This window comes from Leucoraja erinacea, chromosome 14 (assembly GCF_028641065.1).
Source record: "Leucoraja erinacea ecotype New England chromosome 14, Leri_hhj_1, whole genome shotgun sequence".
Classification (NCBI taxonomy): Eukaryota; Metazoa; Chordata; class Chondrichthyes; order Rajiformes; family Rajidae; genus Leucoraja; species Leucoraja erinaceus.
The window spans coordinates 41,660,625-41,683,369 of NC_073390.1; the positions used below are offsets into that span (position 1 = coordinate 41,660,625).

The 22,745-nt window shown below is 44.2% G+C and overlaps 1 protein-coding gene across 1 annotated transcript in view; it reads right to left on the reverse strand.

The window, feature by feature from the left end:
- Positions 1-22,745, reverse strand: part of pde6d (phosphodiesterase 6D, cGMP-specific, rod, delta) — a 41,544-nt gene that overhangs the window by 6,841 nt on the left and 11,958 nt on the right. Inside the window, exons 3-6 of the mRNA XM_055645325.1 lie at positions 21,669-22,011; positions 9,949-10,037; positions 8,396-8,521; positions 4,981-5,086 (exon numbers count right to left, since the gene is read on the reverse strand). Coding sequence (XP_055501300.1) covers positions 4,981-5,086; positions 8,396-8,521; positions 9,949-10,037; positions 21,669-22,011 — 664 coding nt within the window. The remainder of the gene's footprint in view (positions 1-4,980; positions 5,087-8,395; positions 8,522-9,948; positions 10,038-21,668; positions 22,012-22,745) is intronic.

The following is a 22,745-nucleotide window of genomic DNA, read 5'->3' on the forward strand; positions in this document are numbered from 1 at the left end:
GAATTGGGAGTAGGGGATGGAGTCCTTACAGGAAGCAGGGTGGGAAGAAGTGTAGTCCAGATAGCCATGGGAGTCAGTGGGTTTATAGTGTATGTCGGTTAGAAGTCTATCACCTGCAATGGAGATAGTGAGGTCAAGGAATGGTAGGGAAGTGTCGGAGATGGTCCAGGTGTATTTCAGTGCCGGGTGGAAATTAGTGGTGAAGTGGATGAAGTCAGTCAGTTGTGTGCGGGTGCAGGAGGTGGCACCAAAGCAGTCGTCGATATATATATATATATATAGTTTAAATGGACTGCAACACGGAAATAAGCTGCCCATGATGTAATACGGGCATTGGCCACTAGATGGCGCTTATTTTCCTAATCTCATTTTCTAATTAGTTTAATTAATTAATGTGCAACGTTTGGCAATGACGAGTTATGACATCCTTCTCAATTATATTTCATCTAAATCCGTGGAAAATTTCATGTAGTTTGGTGACTTGGGTCACGAAAACTGATTTCTAGACACATTTTTGATGCTCGGCCCACAGCCTATATTCATATACCCTTCCAAATGTCTTAAAAGTCACAACTATCCACCACCAATAGCCATCAGCTTACTGCATGTAACTAGTTGGTATTCTGGGATTTTACCATTGGTAGTTGAAGCCATGGTGCTCCTGACCTAAAGACTGAGTATGCATTTACAATGAAAAGTTTAACAGAACCAACAAAGAGAAAATCCAAGATACAAAATGCTTGAGCAACTCAGCAGGTCGGGCGATACCGCTGGAGAACATGGATAGGTGACACTTTTGGGTCGGAATCCTTCGTCAGACCCACAGGTCTGAATATGTCTTGTAGGCCTATCCAGGAAACTTAAATTCTCCCACAGGATTCCAGTTTCTACTTGCAAGTTATGACTGTTTGTCAGTCAAAAATAACCCAAAACGTCGCCTATCCATGTTCACCAGAGATACTGCTTGATCGGGTTACTCCAGCACTCGGTGTCTTTTCTTTGTAAGCCAACATCTGCAGTTCCTCGTTTCTAAAGGGAGAAGGCAATTTTCTGAAGTCTTCTTAGAACAAAAGACGTCGCTGCTAAGGAAAGGAAGAACACTGCAAGATAAACCTTTACCACCAATGGCATTGTTATTCAGGTGAAGTCAAGGACTTTTTTTTGCTAAAACCAAGAATATTAAAATAAACAATCAAACTCAATTCTAGAGTAAATAGCTAAAAAAAAGATTAAAAAACAGAAGCTCGGCGTTCCATTAATTTTTGATCCAGCTGGTGGAATAACTGGCTCCAAGCAGGATTTAACCTTCAAAGAAGTGAAGTGGATATAACAAACCCATTTTCCCATTGCACTTAGAAATATAGAACCACTTCACTTGCAACATCTGTAGATTCAATTTGCTGCTTGTTTGCTTTGGTACACTTGATCTGGAATTCCATTGATCATACTTTCTACTTTCCTCCAGTCATTTGACATACTGTGCCAACCGACTACACAGAGGCAAGCAGGGGTCTAAACTTAGCTTGAGAATTGACTAATCAATACGTGCTATACCTGCTCAACCAATCTCTATGCTTTAAAAATACCTATGACTGGCCTTTTTGACTACCTAAAACTTACGCGAACTTTGTCGGCGACAGCTGAAACCCGTCATAGTCCAACGGAAATTTTTCAACATTCGATGCTAGCGGGACCAGAAAAAGGTACGACTCTGGACGACTACTCACCACCATACAGGCTGCGTGTGCGACATCGCGGGGTGATGCCTGTATGGTCCTGAGAAACATGTCGCAAATCCAGCATGACAGTAAAAAGGTACATTCTTTGTGTGAAAATAACACACCCGATGTCGCACACCAGCCTGTATGACCCCTATCTTTGAGTAGTCGTCCAAAGCATAGTACCTTTTTGTGGTCGCCGCTGGATATTGAACAACAGTTGAATATTTTCGGCCACCTTTAACGACTACGACTTATTACCGGTATGCTTTCGGAAAAAAAAAAGCAACAGTGGGGCAGGCCCTTAACCCAAATAATTTCAGCATTTATTTCTCCATGTATTTGTAGCAATGACACACCGTATGGCTAACCCACTGGCCAACTTCTGAACCCAGATAATCATGCTCTAAAACCCAATGCCACTTAAGGATAAGTAGTGCAAATCTCTCCATTGCACAACCCACGATATTTTGACAGGAGGCTCGTTACATCCAGCATAAAACCGCATCTTATTTTTAGCTAAACTGATCAATTCTGCAAGAAAATAGACAACAGGTGGAGGAGTAGGCCATTCAGCCCTTCGAACCAGCACCGCCATTCAATGTGATCATGGCTGATCATCCTTAATCAGTACCCTGTTCCTGCCTTCTCCCCGTATCCCCTGACTCCGCTATCTTTAAGAGCCCTATCTTGCTCCCTCTTGAAAGTTTCCAGAGAACCGGCCTCCACCGCCCTCCGAGGCAGAGAATTCCAGACTTGCAACTCTCTGTGAGAAAACGTGTTTCATCGTCTCCACTCTAAATGGCCTACCCCTTATTCTTAAACTTGTGTACAACTTACCCAAGGCCTGGGTACGTTATATAAAACCATATTGATTGGGAAACAATCATCTTTGGCAGAATCTTCCATGTTTTGATGCCACAGTAAAGAAAAACAGATGGATGTGTTTCGGGAGAGATTGAATGACAAGTGGCATGAAAGGAATGCCACGGAACAGTGTCAATGCCTACAACTCAGGGATAATCAAAGCAAGAGTTATTCGATTTAATATAAAAGGTAGATAGGTTTAAGGCCACGAGACAGAAGAGCAGAATTAGGCCATTCAGTCCATCGACTCTACTCCACCATTCGATCATGGCTGATCTACTTTTCCCCTCCCAACCCCATTCTCCTGCCTCATCCCCATAGTCTTGACATCCTGACTAATCAAGAACCTGCCAATCTCTGCTTTAAAAATACCCAATGACTTGGCCTCCACCACCGTTTGTGGCAATGAATTCCACAGCTTCACCTTGCTCTGGCTAAAGAAATTCCTCCTCATCTCTATGCTAAAGGGACAACCTTTTTGTTCTGACGCTGTGCCTGCTGGTCCTAGACACTCCCACTTAATGCAGTATATTGGTGGGTTAAAAAAATAACCAGTATCCCTGGTGTTGAGAGACTGCAGATCTAATAGCTATTGTATGTAAACCACTATATTACCTACTGTATGTAAACCACTATATAACCTAGTATATGTAAACATACACACCCTCTGCATACTTGAATAACAATCTTTCATAATTTAAAACACTATTAGGCCACAACTCAGCCTTCCTTTTTGCTACACTTGTCAGTAAAACAGGACTTGTTGCTTTACCTCCCTCCCCCCTTGACTCCATCCAAGAACCCAGCAGTCTTTCCATTGAGGCTGAGTCACTGCACCTCCTTCAGTTCACCTTTGGCCCTCAACCTCATCTATTGCATCCTGCTCTAGGTGCCAACTATCCCACATCAGTGACAATAAGCGCAGGCTTGGCAATCCCTTTGCCAACCCGCATGTCAGAACGGGATTAACCAACCAGAGCACCCAGTGGCTCAGCACTTCCACTCCCCTTCATAGGGAGAACGTCCGCAAACTCTGTCCAGACAGCCTCCACCATGGGTCAGGATCCACCGCGAGGTTTTCTGAGCAGCACCTCATATTTTGATTGCGGCTCCACCCCAGTTGCCACATTACTTCTCCAATTTCCCTAGTCCTTGCTCCCCACCAACACCCCCACCCCCATGCCAATCCTCCTCCACACAGCCGGGGCTGTCTCAGTCGCCAAGTGTCCTACAAACATTTAGAGGAAACTGGAGCACTTGGAGGAGAAGTAGGTTCTCCGTACAGTCACGGAGAACGTACAAACTGCACACACATGCAATTTAGGATCAAATGCTTATTCTGAGGCCGTGAACAGCAGTACTAGTAGCTGTTCTCTCTCTCTCTCTCTCTTTAGTATTCTCTTTAGTATTCCCATAGTGTAACCAAGAATCAACATAAAGTCAGCATAGTTTATTTTCAATTATTTTGCTACACGAATGAAAGCTTTTTATTACAGTATCTCTAACCTCAGCTGCAAAGTTGCTTAGGAATGCATCACCAATTAATTGTTGGGTGGGGAAAGAAAAGCAGGTTTAAAAGTGACTTTTGTCCTGAAGAAGCAAAAAAAGAAAGCCACATTATACACTTGAGGCACAAGTGCCCCAGTGCCAATCCTCCCCCACCCCCCCCCCCCCTACCATTTAGAGAAACTGGAGCCCCCACGGAGAACCCAACTGCACCACATGCAATTTAGGATCAAATGCTTATGCCTGACCATGTAGGTGATGCATCCTAGTTGCATAGTTTATTTTCAATTATTTTGCTACACGAATGAAAGCTTTTTATTACAGTATCTCTAACCTCAGCTGCAAAGTTGCTTAGGAATGCATCACCAATTAATTGTTGGGTGGGGAAAGAAAAGCAGGTTTAAAAGTGACTTTTGTCCTGAAGAAGAAAAAAAAGAAAGCACACTTGAGGCACAAGTACAGTGCCCCCCCCCCGGGTCATGACTGACCATGGGTGATGCATCCTAGTTGTTGGCTGCTTGTCGGCTAGAGCAGTGTCGCTTGTGGCTGAAGAGACCAAGGCACAAGTATAGCTAAGGAAACTTTAGAAAAATGCCATTATGAGGGATGATGTCTGGAATCTGCCTCCATAAATAGCATTTTCAGATTCAAACGAGTTTATTAAAATTCATTGTTCACATGAAACTGACAGGATGTATAGTTATGAAAATTAACCATGTAGAAAATGACGAGTTCAGACACACAACTGTGCAAGGGAACAAACAAGGCCAGCAATAGATCACCACATCCCATCACATGTAATGTTTTCAATTTTATCACCATCAATTTAATTTTTGTTCCAAGACAATAATATAATGCAAACATTAACGGCCAAGTACTAGCTACTTACGTTAAAACATTAGCTGGCATCATTTGAGACTCTGGAGCGGCTTCTATTAACGATTGCCAAGTGTTTGTTGAGTTAGGGATGACAAACCCAAATTCAAAAAACCATTCTAGGGGGGAAAAAAGGACACGGTTTCGAAAGATTAGCTGCAACAAATATAATTTCTCATAATAATACTTAAAAACAATTTAATTTTACAAAATCTCTTCAAGGCATTGCATATGGTAATAGAGGATGAGAAACATGATTCATGAAACACCAAAATCAAATTCCATCTTAAAGCTCGCAGAGAATGGCATTTCCTCAATGATCTTAAAATTCCAAGGTAGACATAAAATGCTGGAGTAACTCAGCGAGTCAGGCAGCATCTCTGGAGAGAAGCGATGGGCGATGTTTCGGGTCGAGACCCTTCTTCAAACTGATCTTGCCTGATCAGGCTGAAAATAAATTCCAACTATCTACTACAGCTATGCCACTTATAATTCTATATGCCTATCAGGACACCTTTCAGGTTCATCCAATCTCTCCCCATTACTCAATTCTCCTCTCCTAGGTAACACCCTGGCAAATCTCTGCACTCTGGAATCACATCATTCCTATAATGTGGTGACCACAACTTCAAACACTCCACGTGGTTTCAAAGTTACAACAAAGCACCCCAACTTTTATACTCTATGCCACAAGCCTTTAAGGCAAACACACTCAGTGTACTATATGTATTGCCACTTACAGGGAACCAAGAACTTGAACCCAGGCTCTCTCTTCATTCATCAATGTTCCTGAACATCCTATATACTTTACATGTCCCACCCCAATTTGACTTCCTAAAATGCGTCAGCTCATACTTGCCTGCAATCCGCCCAACTTTCCATCTGATCTATACCTCACTGCAGCCGTAGCCAACCTTCCTTGCTATCCATAGCATCACCAACCAACAACAAGCTTACTTAGGTACACAATAAAGCTGGAGAAACTCAGCGGGTGCAGCAGCATCTATGGAGCGAAGGAAAAAGGCAACGTTTCGGGCCGAATTTTCCAGCATCTGCAGTTCCTTCTTAAACAACAAGCTTACTAACTTTGTCAGCTATTCGCATACCTTGGGTATGCAAGCAAAGAGTTTTACAGCGCCTTGTCACACGTGACAATAACTTATTCGATTAATCCTACATTCACGTCCATTAATCAATATCACAAAAATAAAGAGGCCCCAGCATGGATCCTTGTAGTACACTCCTGGTCAAACTTCCGATCAGAAAACCTTCCACCATTACCTTCAACCTCCTATCTCTTAAAGAAATCAATGTAGGATCCAATGAGGCAGCTCACCTTGGATCCCATGTGCCTTAAAATGGAACAACTGGGCTTAGATTAGCTGGAATTTAGAAGGATGAGAGGGAATCTTATAGAAACATGAAATTATTAAAGAATGAGACAGGCTAGATGCAGGACAAATGTTCCCCGTTTTGGGAGAGTCCTGAACCAGAGTCACAGTTTAAGAATAAGGGGCAAGGCCATTTAGGACTGAGATGAGGAAAAACCTTTTCACCCAGAGAGTTGTGAATCTGTGGAATTCTCTGCCACAGAAGGGAGAGTTAGATATTACTCTTGGGGCTACCGGAATCAAGGGATATGGGGAGAAAGCAGGAACAGGGTGCTGATTGGGGCCGATCACATTGAATGGCAGTCCTGGGTCGAAGGGCCGAATAGCCTACTCCTGCACATATTTTCGACGTTTCCATGTTAAACCTTTGGACGATCCTACCACGTGTGACTTTATTGAATATCTTGCCAAAGTGCAAGTGGACAACAAATACCACCTCGTCTTCCTCAACATTCTCAGTTCCCTCCTCAAAAAACCCCCCAACACAAATGAAATTAGTGAGGCAGGATTTCCCATTCCAAAGCCACACCGATGATCCCCGAGTGCTGGAGGAACTTAGTGGGTCAAGCAGCATCTGTGGAGGGAATGGACAGAAAGTGATTCTGGTTGGGACTCTTCCTCAGGCTGGATTAAAGAAGGATTTGAAGCATCCCGATCCTGAATCGTCGCCTGTCCATTCCCACACAGGTGCGACCTAACCGGCTGAGTTCCTCCAGCACTGTGTTTCGCTCAACATTCCAGCATCTGCAGTTCTGTGCGTCTCTGATCCATAATTCCCTCCAAAGATGCTGCCTGACCCTGGCTTTCCAAAAGTACACCGATCCTACCCGTTCTAATTTAACCAACAATTCCCCTCCCAAATAAACACCATACATTTCCTAGGGGGGAAACAGCATGTGTTGCTGCCTATGACAATTAAAAGCCCAAGTGAAATTTCTAATGAACTAACAGTTCATTAGACATTTTAGCTTCAAGAATATTTTTGTTACAGAAGGTGAATAATATTTGAAGATATTTCTGCATATTTATGCGCAATTGTTCAAAGCCAAGAAATGCCAAGCAAAGCAGGATTACACTTATGAAATACAGCAGATTAAAAATAAATTGCACCAGATGGTATCACGTCAAGCCTATCCAGCGCAGCAGCACACAATTGACACTGATGCTGCTGCGTAAAGGGAGGACACTAATCCCTCACTGATTAATGCAAGAGTAAAATAATATAGCATTTTATCTTCATCAATTAACTTGCCGACAATTTGTGCAATCTCTGATTTTTCTTTGAATTGAAGCCACCTCCAAGAAAACAGCCGGATTAGTAAATAATATTTATCCAAGTTCATATATTTTCCTTATCAGTAATATTAAAGGTTTTTAGTTCCAGTGGAAAGATATTGTTGAATGTGCTTAATATTTACTTTTGTCCAGTTAATCAGTAAATGATACAAAAGTCTTATAATTCTTCCCTCTTAGTCCTGATACAGAGTCCGGATCTGAACAGTTGGGGCAGCACGGTGGTGCAGCAGTAGTTACTGCCTTACAGCATCAAAGACGCCGGTTCGATCCTCACTACGGGAGCTGGCTGTAGAGTTTATACGTTCTCCCTGTGACCGCGTGGGTTTCTCCGGGAGCTCTGGTTTCATCCCACACTCCAAAGACATGCAGGTTTGTAGGTCTATTGACCCGAGTGCGTGTAGGATAGTGTTAGTGTACAATAGACAATAGGTGCAGGAGAAGGCTATTCAGCCCTTCCAGTCAGCATCGCCATTCATTGTGATCATGGCTGATCATCCACAATCAGTATCCGATCATCCACAATCAGGGGGATGATGGGTAGTCTGCAGACTCGATGTTTCCACGCTGTATCTCTGAAGCTGACGTGCATGATTTGCTATTGGTACTTGACCCACTGAGTTCTTCCAGCATTGTATATTGCTTTTCTAATCGTTTTAATGCATGAAGGAAGCACTTGAATATTCCTTAATGCAGATCATTATTAACATCACACTGCAGCAAAACTATTAATAAGGTACTCACCTTCTAAGCACTGCCCTTTGAAGAAAACTTTTTGTTCTAGCCTGAATTTTTCCATCTGTTCAGATGAAGAAAAGTTTAATTCTCTTGAGACAGCTTTACATTTCAGGATCTTTTTAGGAACCCGTGCTGTGTAGAAGACGAATGAAAGATTTTGGTTCACAGACATACAAATTCTAAAACAATTTACCAGCTGTATAGGCAGAGATTTGAGTGACAACAGGAGGCAAGCATGGAGAAAGAATTCAAAATTGAGATACACGTTTCTACACAAAAATATACAAACCACTCATTTCCCCCCCACTCTGAAATTTCCATGAACCATATATTAAAAAAAATAATCAGAAAACCCAAACAGCCCGAGCAAATTTACATATGGTTTTATATGTAAAAAGATAGTTAACCATATTTAGTTTAGAAACATACAGCGCGGAAACAGGCTCTTCGGCGCACCGCGTCCGCGCTGACCGGCGATCCTCACACATTAACACTATCCTACACCCACTAGGGACAATTTCTACATTCACCAAGCCAATTAACCTACAAACCTGTACATCTTTGAAGTGTGGGAGGAAACTGAAGATCTGGGAGAAAACCCACACAGGTCACAGGGAGAATGTGCAAACTCCGTACATAGAGCACCCGCAATCGGGATCGAACCCAGGTCTCCGGCACTGCATTCGCTGCAAGGCAGCAACTCTACCGCTGCGCCACCGTTTGTTTGTTGAAACAACTTACAGCTCAAACAATTGATATAAAAATAGGGAAGTATTATTTGTTTACCATTTAGCTATTTTTTGCAGAGAAATGGTGGGAGTGTTCATATGTATGCAATTAGTGTACATACTGAAGTGGTTAGACAAGTACATGCTGCTATCTCCTTGGCAATCTCAAGATAAAGGATAACTTCAACACCTAATGAGCTAATTGCGTGAAAATTGTGCCAATGTTAAAAGTGGAAGCCAGTGCTTTATATTTATTTTTTAACATTCATATATATTTTTGTTAAATGATGTTGAAGTTTCACATAATGTGAACATCTATCAGCAGTGGATGAAAAGACCAGTTTCCTTTAATCAAATACCTCACTGTCCTTGGACATTTATTAATAACAAATGATTCCACAATGCATGGCGATCCAGGAATTCAGATTATAAAAACCAGTAAAATCGGCATTATTGGTTAACCAAATCATTAAGGGCCTGTCCCACTCGGTGATTTTTTCAGCGACAGCTGGCGTCATGTCAGTGTCGCCAAAAGATTTTGAACATTTCAAAATCCAGCGGCGACAAACAAAATGGTGCAACACTTGAAAAACACGTCATCACGCCGCAAATGTTTCGGTGACCTGATACGCCAGTCAATGATGCTGGTAGTCGTCGAAAAAACGCCAAGTGGGACAGGCCCTTCTGAGTGTACAGGACTTGTGTCAATTTCTAGATGAAAAGAATTGTAAAACATTACAATATGTCAAGTGTATAAAATCTGGGGTGGATTATCGTCAGAATATTCTGCATAATTAAGCTATTTATCATTAGAACCCACGATTACAGTACCTTCATGTTCCACTCCCGGTAGCGAGAGATCTTCCGTACCCTGCCACAAGATCTTCCCTGTCTCAGCATCACGCAGATTCATCCAGTTACTGAACAACCGATTAGTTAAGTAAATAAAAGTCAGATATATCAAGAATGTAATAACTCCCAGAACAATATTGCTCCATTGCTGCTCATCATTGCAGCAAACAACTTACGACAGTGTAATAACTTTCTCATACTTCCAAATTATTTTTAACATTATTGTATAATTTTATCATTTAAAAATAAATTGGATAGATATATGGACGGGAAAGGAATGGAGGGTTATGGTCTGAGTGCAGGTAGATGGGACTAGGGGAGAATAAGTGTTCGGCACGGACTAGAAGGGCCGAGATGGCCTGTTTCTGTGCTGTAATTGTTATATGGTTATATGGTATAACCAACATGTGTAAAAGCCATATAAAAATATCCTGAAGGGTCTCAGCCCAAAACGTCACCCATTCATTCCTTCGCTCCAGAGATGTTGCCTGTCCCACCGAGTTACTCCAGCATTTTGTGTCTATCTTCTTTTAAAATATACACAAGACACTACATCTTTACATTGGTGATGTTGTTTACAAATTGTAAATCTGTTAGTTCAAATACTTTGGCACAGGATTAGACTGTAATGTACCTCTGATCAGTCAGTTTAGTTTATTGTCACGTGTACCGAGGTACAGCGAAAAGCTTTTGTTGCGTGCTAACCAGTCAGCAGAAAGACAATACTTGATTACAATCGATCCATTTACATATACCCAATAAGGGAATAACGTTTGATCATCATCATCGTTGAAAACATCAATGGGCAGTGCCTTACAATGCCGTGTATGACAGTGATCGCAACTTCTACTGAATTGTGGATGGCCAATGGCTCACTAGGGGCTCATCCGCTTTTTGACAGGTCTTGTTTTTGATCCTGCTGGGGGTCCACAGCCCCTGGGATAGTCCCAGGGACATCAAAGAGGTAGATAGTAGTTCAGCACTGCTCTCTGGTTGTGGTTGGATGATTCAGTTCCCTGATAAGTCCCCACAGAAACAGAATAATTTTATTACAGAATGGAAATGGCTTTAAAAAAAATGTATCTGACCGTTTCATTTTCCTAGTGAACTTCAATTGCGCTACACAGAAAAACAACGGCCAATATTAAGATATTCTGTTTGCCATAGAAATGGTTTTGGAAAATCCAGCTGCATTATAAACTTAAAAAAACTATTTCGATAATTGCTGGCAGATCTTTCTGGCTCTAGGATATCTATCGATTCCTTCTCAATTGTAATATTTATTTTTAAAAAGATCCTACTTTTAAACATGCTGCTGCAACATTAAAATAGCTGCTTAAAAACCAAACAGCAAGTCTCAAAACCTGATCAAGAAGTCACAATTATGCGGCCCAGGAGAGGGGAAATTGGGAAGACAAATATTCTTGCCATGACATCACCATCAAAACCAATTGTTAGATTACAGGATACACACACACACACACACACACACAAAATGCTGGAATAACTCAGCGGGACAGACAGCATCTCTGGAGAGAAGGAATGGTGAGACCCTTCTTCAGACCGAGTCAGGGGAGAGGGAGATACAGAGGGAAGTGCAAGGTGTGAAAACAAGACAAAGGAGGATGTTTCAAGGAAAATGTAGAATAGATCATTGTTAGCTGGAAGGTAACAACAAAGCAAACAGATAAAATATAAACGAGCAGTCAGACTAGTCGGAGAACTGGGAAGAGGGAGGGATGGAGAGAGAGAGAGAGAGAGGGGAAGCAAGGGTACTTGCTTTAGAGAGGTTAGAGAAGTCAATATCCATACCACTGCCAAAGCGAAATACAAGTTAGATTCAGAGTGATACAGTGGGGAAACAGGCCCATCGGCCCAACATGCCCACGCCAACCAACTTGTCCCAGCTACACTAGTCCCACCTGCCCGCGTTTGGTCCATAGCCCTCCAAACGTGTCCGACCCATGATAGTTGTTCCTCCAATTTTCGCTGGGTCTCACTCCGACAATGGAGGAGGTCCAGGAGAGAAAGGTTAGTGTGGGAATGGAAGGGGTAGTTAGTATTTAGCAAATTTAGTATTCAGGTAGGTTTAGGCGGTTTATCTTTTGATAAAATGATGAAAAAGGAACGGCATAGAATGCTAAAGAGAGACACAAAAAGCTGGAGTAACTCAGCAGGACCAGTAGCATCTCCGGAGAGAAGGAATGGGTGACGTTTCGGATTGAGACCCTTTTTCAGACTTCGGTTCTCGACCCAAAAAGTCACCCATTCCTTCTCTCCAGAGATGCCGCCTGTGCCGCTGAGTTACTCCAGCTTTTTGTGTCCATCTTCGGTTTAAACCAACATCTGCAGTTCATTCTTACACATACAGAGAACTGCTAATTGGCTAGTACATTATTAGGAAAGATCAGGTTGAAAGTCTACAATTTCAGTTTTTTTATTTTTCAGAATATTGATGACCTTGGCTAGGTCCATTCCTTAATGCCTTTGATTAGGTTGCGAATACCATCTTAAACCTCTGCATTTAACATCAAAGTGGTGCCCTCTTTAGAATTTCACCAGCCATCCACCTCACTTGTTATTCCCACTGGGTTTTCAGCGGAAGAGGACAACGACTAGTGAAATCTGGGGAGAGAAATTCCAGCTCCAACTAGAAGTACACAGGCACCGCCATAAAATAATAAAAAATTGATTAACAGTCAACAGATTGGAGTAGGTTTAGCATTATTGCTGTCACGTGCACCAAGGCACAGTATAGGAGAAGTTAGCACACTAACACTATCCTACACGCACTAGGGATAATTTACAATTATTCCAAAGCCAATTAACCCACAAACCTGTACGTCTTTGGAGTGTGGGAGGAAACCGAAGATCTCAGAGAAAACCCATGCAAGTCAGGGGGAGAACGTACAAACTCCGTACAGACAGCTCCCATAGTCTCCGATGCTGTAAGCGCTGCAAGGCACTGCACCACCGTGCCGCCCAGAGCGCAGAGCATCCATGGAAAACACAGGGAAGAACATACAACCTCCGCATTTACCCTAAATTGGTATCAAGCCTACACCACCGGAGCTGTGAAACAGGTGCATGGCAGGATTTTTAGCGATTCTTGATTTCTAATGTCTACTCAGTGTGCAAAATGTGTGAAATCCAACTGAAGGATGCGAAGGCACAAGGAACTGCAGATGGCATTTTATAAAAGAGAAGTGCTGGAGTAACTCAGCACATCAGACAGCATCTCTGGGCAACATGGATAGGATATGAAGAATGGTCCTGATGCAATCAACCTGGTGTGCAAGTTGTTCTACAACTTTAGGCTGTGCACACCATACGCAAGAAGAAGAAGACTTATCCATGTCATCCAGAGATGTTGCCTGACCTGCTAAATTACTCCAGCACTTTCCTTTTTCAGTTGTATTGGGGTGTAATCTGCAATTTCAGATCCTAACGGGCGATTCTAAGTTGTAGGAAGGAACTGCAATGCAGTTTGAAGTAGGGTCTCGTCCCTAAACGTCACCCATTCTTTCCATCCAGAGATTCTGCCTGTCCCGCTGAGTTACTGCAGCATTTTGGGCAATTCTAATACCCTTTAGCTTCTGAAGTATTTGAGGGAAGCAGTCCTTCACTCTAGTAGCTCCTCTAGCAAGATCCCAAGCCACAGACAACGGAAAAAACCCCACGCTTTTAGATTGAAATGTGCTTAAGCGTATTTGGATTTCTTTTGACCTCGCATAACAGATGTTGCTTCTATTAATAGACCGCCTTTATCTGTCCAGCGCTGCCCAGGATTCAAGGGAGAAGATAATGAGGGAACAACATTTACCCAAAAATGGAAGGCACTGAATTTTCATCTGTTAACGTCTACATTCATTCCCAGGAATGAAGACGGTAATGGTAACACAGAAGTACGGAAGACAAAATATTCTGTGCGGGAATCATATTTGGAATGGAACAGAAAAATGGTTAACATTGAGATAAACATAGAAAATCCAGAATGTACACAGAAAGCCACTGTTCTTCTGTAAAGATCAGTAAACCTTCATCGGTTCATAAGTGATAGGAGCAGAGTTAGGCCATTCCATCCATCAAGTCTACTCCATCATTCAATCATGGCTGATCTATCTTTCAATCCTAACCCCATTCTCCTGCCTTCTTCCAATTACCCCTGACACCCGCATTAATCAAGAAATCTGTCTGTCTCTGCTGTAAAAGTATCTATTGACTTGGCCTCCACAGCCATCTGTGGCAATGATTTCCACAGATTCACCACCCTCTGACTAAGGATATGTGGACACAAGTGCAGATGCTGGAATCTTGAGCAAAACACAAAATGGTGGCAGGTTTGGACTGACGATGCTGCAGGTCAGAATCTTTCTTCTTCTAATTCCATAGAGTCCTTCAGAGTCTGTCGAAGAGCCCAAACCCAAAACGTCGTCTGTCCATTCCCTCCACGATGCTTGCTGCCTGTCCCAAAGCGTTCCACCAGCACTTTGTTTTGGTACAGAACAAGATGTGTCTAGTTCAGGTTCTTCATCTGAACCAAGTGAACTCCAACGATTTTTCAACCTCCAAGTCAGGTCAAGGGTAGACATTCAAAACTACGCAACCTGCCATCTCTTCCAGGGTTGCGTCCTCAGCCCCCTATTGTACTCCCTGTGCACACATGACTGTGTGGCTAGGTTCAGCTCCAACTCAATAATTAAGTTTGCTGATGACACTGTGGTGGTGGGCCTGATCTCAGACAACAATGAGATGGCCTACCGGGAGGAGGTGGCTGATCTAGCACTCTGGTGCCAGAACAACAGCCTCCTCTAGAACATCAAAAAAACTAAGGAGCTGATCATGGACTTTAGGAGGGCACATCATCCGAGGACATACACACCATTAGGGATAAATGGGGATACTGTGGATAGGGTGAGCTGTTTTAAATATCTGGGAGTCCACATCTCTGAGGCTATGACATGGATATCACACACCGCAGCACTCATGAGTAAGGCAAGGCAGCACCTTTACCACCTCAGGCAATTGAGGAAATTCAGAGTGTCTCCGAGGATCCTCCAGTGCTTCTACGCAGCGGCTGTGGAAAGCATCTTGTCCGGAAATATTACCATCTGGTTTGGGAATTGCTCTGCCCAGGACAAGAAGGCTCTGCAGAGAGTAGTGCGTTCGGCCGAATGCACTCCGGGAACTTCACTCGCCCCCCTGCACGAACTATACATCAGGAGGTGCAACTCCAGAGCCAATAAAATCATGGGAGACCCCTTCCACCCCTGCAACGGACTGTTCCAGCTGCTACGGTCAGGCAAACGCCTCCGTTGCCATGCTGTGAGAACGGAGAGGTTGAGAAGGAGTTTCTTCCCAGAGGCCATTCGGACTGTAAACTCCTATCTCACCAGGGACTAACTTTACTGAACGTTTTTCCTTCCGCCCACAATATTTAATATGTAAAAGAATATGTGATTCTGTTTGTAGTTTGTTTGGTTGTTTGTTTGTTTGTCTTTTTGCACAAAGTCCGCGAGCATTGCCACTTTTCATTTCACTGCACATCTCGTATGTGTATTTGACGAATAAACTTGACTTGACTTGACTTCTTCACTCTGGTTGAATTAACTTTAACTTGTAACCCTAGTTCACCTGCAGACTCGAGTCTACACTTTTCATTTGCAATGATACAGGAGATTGACTCAATTTTAACCTGCACACAAATGGGAATGAATGAGATTGTATCCTTTCTGCAGCTCCTTGATGCTTCACAGGAGGGAATAATTTTAGACAATTTTAAATCCATTATTTCCATCTCAAGATAACAATCTTTATTTGTTTTAAAGATCAATGCAAAATTAATATCCTTGAAAGTACTAAATAGCTAGCTAGCTGTTATTTTTAAATCAAGGTCATCCCAGAATATATACAGGGCTAAAATCAAGCCACCAGCAACCTTCAGGTTTAAACCACAGCTGTACATAACAAAAGAAATGTAGCACAAGCACTTCTTTGATTCCACAAAACATTACTTTCTGACATTTTCTGGTACTCACTGTCTCCAGCAGCTGCTGGCAGTTCTGCGGGCATCTGCACATGCAACACCAGCAGATCATGGGAGAGCTTGCCCAGTGTTACATCAGCTCAATGGAGCACAACTGACTATATATCCCAGCCATAAACTTATAGCCCCATTCAAACACTAGTGGGACTCTGATTTAATCCTTTCTTCCCAAATTAAGATTGATTGATTTTGATTAATTAAGATGGACTGAACAGGACTAAATATATTACATTGCAATGATGCAAAAATATTATGGCACAAATGAGAAAATAGTCACATAGGAACTTGAGAGTTTATAGACAATAGGTGCAGGAGTAGGCCATTCGGCCCTTCGAGGCAGCACCGCCATTCAATGTGATCATGGCCGATCATCCACAATCATTGCCCTATTCCTGCCTTCAACCCATATCCCCCGACTCCGCTATCTTTAAGAGCCCTATCTAGCTCTCTCTTGAAAGTATCCAGAGAACTTGCCTCCACCGCCCTCCGAGGCAGAGAATTCCACAGACTCACCACTCTCTGTGTGAAAAAGCGTTTCCTCGTCTCCTTTCTAAATGGCTTACCCCTTATTCTTAAACTGTGGCCCCTGGTTCTGGACTCCCCCAACATCGCGAACACGTTTCCTGCCTCTAGCGTGTCCAAACCCTTAATAATCTTATGTTTCAATAAAAACCCCCTCTCATCCTTCTAAAATTCCAGAGTATTCAAGCCCAGCCGCTCCATTCTCTCAGCATATGACAGTCCCACCATCTTGGGAATTAACCTTGTAAACCTACGCTGCCTACTCAATAGCAAGAATGTCCATCCTAAAATTAGAGGACCAAAACGGCACACAATACCAGGTGTGGCTCACAAGGGCCCTGGACAACTGCAGAAAGACCTCTTTGCTCCTATACTCAACTCCTCTTGTTATGAAGGCCAACATGCCATTCACTTTCTTCACTCCTGCTGTACCTGCATGCTTACTTTCATTGACTGATGAACAAGGACCCCCAGATCCTGTTGTACTTCCCCATGAAGATAATTCCATTTTCCACACACTTGTAAATTAAGTACATGCAGATGGGCTTTCAAATCCAATATTAAATACAGCATAGTGCTAGGAATATTATGACATAATTCCCAAATAAAAATCTTTACCCTTTCTTTTAAACTATTTGCAAATTTCCCATCTATAATGATCTCTTGACCAATCCCAAGCAAACAAATCACTAAACTTCTGGACCCAGGTGTCAGCACACCCCTTAACTTCCTGGCCCAGATTCCAGCATCTGCAGTTCCTTCTTAAATATACAAGGTGCAGGGTTAGGCCATTCGGCCCTTCGAGCCAGCACTGCCATTCAATATAATCATGGTTGATCACCAAAATCAGTACCCCGTTCCTGCTTTTTCCCCATATCCCTCGATTCCTTTAGCCCCAAGACCTAAATCTAACTCTCTTGGTGCTAAAGGAATCAAGGGAATATTTAGCATATCTTAGATTTGTTAATGTAGGCCTAGTTTTTTTGTGTATTATTAAATTATATAATGCAGAAAATGGAAGGCTGCGTGTCATATTCCAGACTCTTGGAAGAAAAATAACAAACCCAATTATCCTCGGAGCAAGCAAGAATTTCATTGTCCTATCTGGGACACATGACAATAAAAATCTCTCGACTATTCATATTAGTTGCTGTATAATCTTTCTACTGACTGAATAGCACACGACAAAAGAGCTTTCCACTGTAGCTCGGTACACGTCACAATAAAGCAATGTTAAGATGTCAATCACACATCTTTTCCACTTAAAAGGTAACAAGTCAGGAAGCTGTCCTCCAAGTTTTTGAGAAACATCACTAAGGTAATTATTTTACTTAGAAATCACATAATTACAGAAAGGTTCTGGTGTGAACAGATGCTACTTGGCGCGTTGAATCCACACTGGCTCCATTGCCAAACAGTACAGCTCAGGGAACCATTAATCAGGTTATAAACACATTAGGAAATTTAGATTAGTCCCACAGCCTTGCCACAACTAGGCAAAGCCTTTCCCTACGGTCACCGATCCAGCACCCTTCTGATAGCTACACTCTCCCTTCATTGCTAGCTAATTCATGTCTTCATTCAGACTTCTACTAATTTCAGACTGAACCAAATCATATTCAAACTCCACTTAAAATTCTATTGATCATAATCACTATTCTATATTATGATCACTATCTAATTTATGAAATCTTACACACTACCTACTGCTTTATCCCACCATTTAATATCAGGGCAAAACTGTCCTATTCTCAATGGAACCCATCTCCGTTGAAAGTTAAACATTCCGAACAAATTAATTCCCAAAGCTGATCACTTTGCATCCATTGCTCCTTAACAGCTATTAGATCATATCCTTTAATGTCTACTGTGTTGTATAATCAACTATCTTGTCATGAACACTGCATGCATTTAATGGGAAAAAAAACACACAAAGTGCTAGAGTAACTCAGCGAGTCAGGCCACATCTCTGGAGAACATAGATAGGTGACGTTTCAGGTCAGGACCCTTCTTCAAGGATGCTGCTTGACCTGCCGAGTTACTCCAGCCCTGTGTCTTCTTTTCTACAATTATGCATTTAACGAAACTGCTTTTAACTCCATCTTATGACCATTCTCCCTTGCCGTCCCTCCCTTGCAGGCTACGATTATCATTACCCACTTTGCCACACTGTACCACTATTTTCTCTCTCTTTTCTAACTTTCGAAACTTTTCCCCACTAGAAGCCACTCCCCACCAAAGAGACTATTTAGGGCCCCAAGAGACCACCAATTCTGGAATTTTGAACAAAACACAGGGCGCTGCAGGAACTCAGCATCTGGGGACGGAATGGACAGACAATGTTTCACTTTGGAACCCTTCTTCAGACTGATTTAGCACTATTTAGAAAAAATCAATTTCCACAGAACTGGTTGGTCAATTCACTGGAACACAGATACCAATCCAATTGAAGTGAAGCCCATTCCAATGGAACAGCTTGCACTTACTATTATACCAGTGTCAATGTGCCATTAGTTGAAACATTTCCAAATCTTTAGATCAATTCCCTGATCTTATTTGCCCCACGATAATTCACAAACAGCTCAGGGTGATGGCCAGAGATTACCACCTTAGTAGCTCCACATTAAATTTGCATCCTAGTTGCTAATCCTCTTCCGTGTAGCCTTTCATAATTTTATTAGATCTTGCAACCAGACTAACTTCACCAATGGCTGCTCAAGATTCCAGCATCTGCAGTTCCTTGTGTAGGAAGGAACTGTAGAGTCATAGAATTATACAGTGTGAAAATAGGCCATTTGGTTCAACTTGCCCACACCAGCCAACATGTCCCAGCAACACAAGTCCCACCTGCCCGTGTTTGGTCCATATCCCTGCAAACCTGCCCTATCCATGTATCTGCCTAACTGTTTGTTAAATGTTGGATTAGCCCCTGCCTCAACTATCTACTCTGTCTGGCAGCTTGTTCCATACACCCACCACCTTTGAGTGAAAAAGTTACCCCTCAGATTACTATTCAATCTTTACCCCTTCACCTTAAACCCATGTCCTCTGGACCTCAATTCACCTACTCTGGGCAAGAGACTCTGTGCATCTCCCCAATCTATTCCTCTCATGATTTTATACTCAGGTGTTGATGCTGCCATAGTTAGAGATACAAAGAACTGTGGATGATAGACACAAAATGCTGGAGTAACTCAGCGGGTCAGGCAGTATCTCTGGAGAAGAGGAATGGGTGTCGTTTCGGGTTGGCACTCTTCTTCAAACTGGAGTCTGAAACAAACCGTCACCTATTCCTATTCTCCAGAAATGCTGCCTGACCCACTGAGTTACTCCAGCAATTCATGTCCACAGTTCCATGTATCTCTAACTACTCCAACATCTTGACTCAGCAAACCATCAACCAATTGTGAATTTGGGGCCCAACTTGAAACATCACCAGTCCATCGCCTCAGGTGCTGAGTGACTCCTGCACTTTGTATTCCAACCAACTAGAATTATCATGAGGTTTAAAAATGCTCTGTCTGATTACAAGGTAATCACACCCCACATAAACGGCCAATCCAATAGCAAATGAGACAAAGAAAGGTCTAAATCAAGCCTGTGAAATAAGAGGGAAAACATTGATATTTCCAACATCAGATATGAATGGTTTCCTTCAGAGCATTCTAACATGCTAGGAGCAGAATTAGGCCCATCAAGTTTAGCCTGCATTCAATCATGACTGATCTATCTTTCCCTCTCAACCCCATTCTCTTGCCTTCTCCCCCTAACGCCTGATATCCTTACTAATCAAGAATCTGCTAATCTCAGCCTTTAAAAAATCCATTAATTTGGCCTCCACAATCTGTGGCAACAAATTCTACCCTCTGACTTAAGAAATTTCTTCTCATCTAAAGGTACATCCTTTTATTCTGAGGATATTACCTCTGGTCCTAGGTTCTCCCACTATTCAGATGATTTGCTGAATATCCATATTTAGCTCAATTTAAGGTTTTATTCTTCCAAAGGCCAAATGATCTAAATTGAACAATGACTAACACCGACACTCCATGGCTCCAATTACCTTCTTAAGGGACTGAGGGGAATTACGCACAGTCAGCTTCAGCAGCTGAGGCCCAGTGCAGGCCCCAGCCTGCCCACAAGGCCCCACACACCCATAGCAGACCTGGCCCATCCCCAAGGACCCACGCACATCCAGAGTGGGGCCCCAGGCCTCTCGCCAGGGCCATACACATCCAATGCAGGCTACATCCAGCTCCCAATGCCGCACAAACACAGTACAGGCCTGGACTGCCTCGAGGGCCCTACACACTCTGTGCAGATCCCAGCCTGTCCCCAAAGACCACCATACCCAGTACAGGCCTCAGGTACCACAATAGCTAGCAAGTGTAGGCCCCAGACCCCATGCACCCAAGCCAGAGGTCCAAAGACCCACGCGCACAGTGCAGTCCCCTGGTCGGTCCCCAAGGTCCCACACATCCAATGCAGGCCCCCACACCCCCAGGGCATGAGCCAAAGAACCCACACGTCCAGTGCAAGCCCCAGGCCAGGCACCAAGCCCACCCTCAAGGCCCCACATACCCCTCAGGACACAGGCCTGCCCACCTTTAAGGCTCCACAACTCCTAGGCTCCATACCCTCATGGAAGGCTCAAGACCCAAGATCCCAGACTCGATCCTAAGACCCTAGGCCTGTCCCCAAGACCCATTCGCCCAGGCCGGGCCCCAGACCCGACCCCAAGGCCTCGCACCCCTAGGACAGGCCCGGGGCACATCCTAAGGACGCCAGGCCAAAACCAACTACCCCAGGGACCCGACCCCACGCCTGCCGCGTAGGCCCCAGGCCGGGCTCCACATACCCCCCAAGACAGGACCAGGAGCCCACCTCTAAGGCCCCAGGCCTGTCCCCGAAGGCCCCCACACCCCAGGCCTGCCCCCAAGGCCCCAAGCCGGGCTCGACACCCCCGGGGCAGGCCCAGAGCCCACCTCTAAGGCCCCAGGCCTGACCCCCGAAGGTCCCCAGACCAGGCCCCAAGGCCCGCACACACCCAGGCCTGCCCCCACGGCCCCAGGCCGGGATCGACAGGGCCAGGCCCCACAGCCCCAGGCCTCTGACACAGACACAAGGATACAGCTTGAAGCCCTTCAATATCTCCATGGCCCTGTCTTCCTTCGAAGACATAGCGGGTTCCCGCAGCTCCTTCTCTCCTTCTCGCTCTCCCCGCGGCAGGCAGCTGTGGGCGGCCGTGAGGCGGGTGGTGGGTCCGGGTCTGGGAGCGCGGCCTCCGGGCGGGCGGGCGGGCGGCGCGGACACAACAAGCTGATTATCTCCACAGCAACGTCGCGCTCGCCGCCGCCGCTGACCCCGCCCCTTCCTCGCCCCGCCTCCACTTCCGCCGTCATGACTGACAGCCCAATAGGCCAATCCACAGCCGGTCTCAGTGACTGAAGCTCGTGACCGACAGCTGCCTCGACCTATCAACGGTCGGACAATGAGCCCGCCCCGCCTCCCCCGGTAACCGACAGCCGGCTCGGCCAATCACAGTGACTGTGCCCGCCCATTAATGTGACCGGCAACTAGTACAGCCAATCAGAGACTGCGTAATGCCGCTGGGCGGGACCAGCGGGTCCCCGCTCGGCCAATAGGAGCGCGGGCTGTCGTCGGTGGGCGGGACCCACTGCTCCAACTTGCAACAGCTACCCCCCTCTCTCCACATCTTCACGCAATCACCATCAAGTCACTTTTATTTCTATAGCACATATAAAAAACAACTCTCGTTGGCCAAAGTGCTTTACAATTGGTGGGGGTACTAATGTTATTCAACATTTGTTGATAGATTAAGTACATACACCACTACATACATATAGCCCACCCTCAGAGGACGTCAAGAAAGGCTTGAGAATAAATATGAGTTTTAAGTCTTGACTTAAAAGAGTCGATGGAGGGGGCAGTTCTGATGGGAAGGGGGATGCTGTTCCACAGTCTAGGAGCCGCAACCGCAAAGACGCGGTCGCCCCTAAGCTTATGCCTAGATGTTCAGCAACCCCAAGTCGGCCGATCTGAGGGACCTGGAGGTGGTGTGGTGGGTAAGCAGACTCTTGTTGTAGGTGGCGGAGAACCCGTTAAGGGCTTTGTAAACATAAAGGAGGATCTTGAAATTTATTCGGAATCGCATAGGGAGCCAGTGGGGAGAGGCCAGGATCAGGGT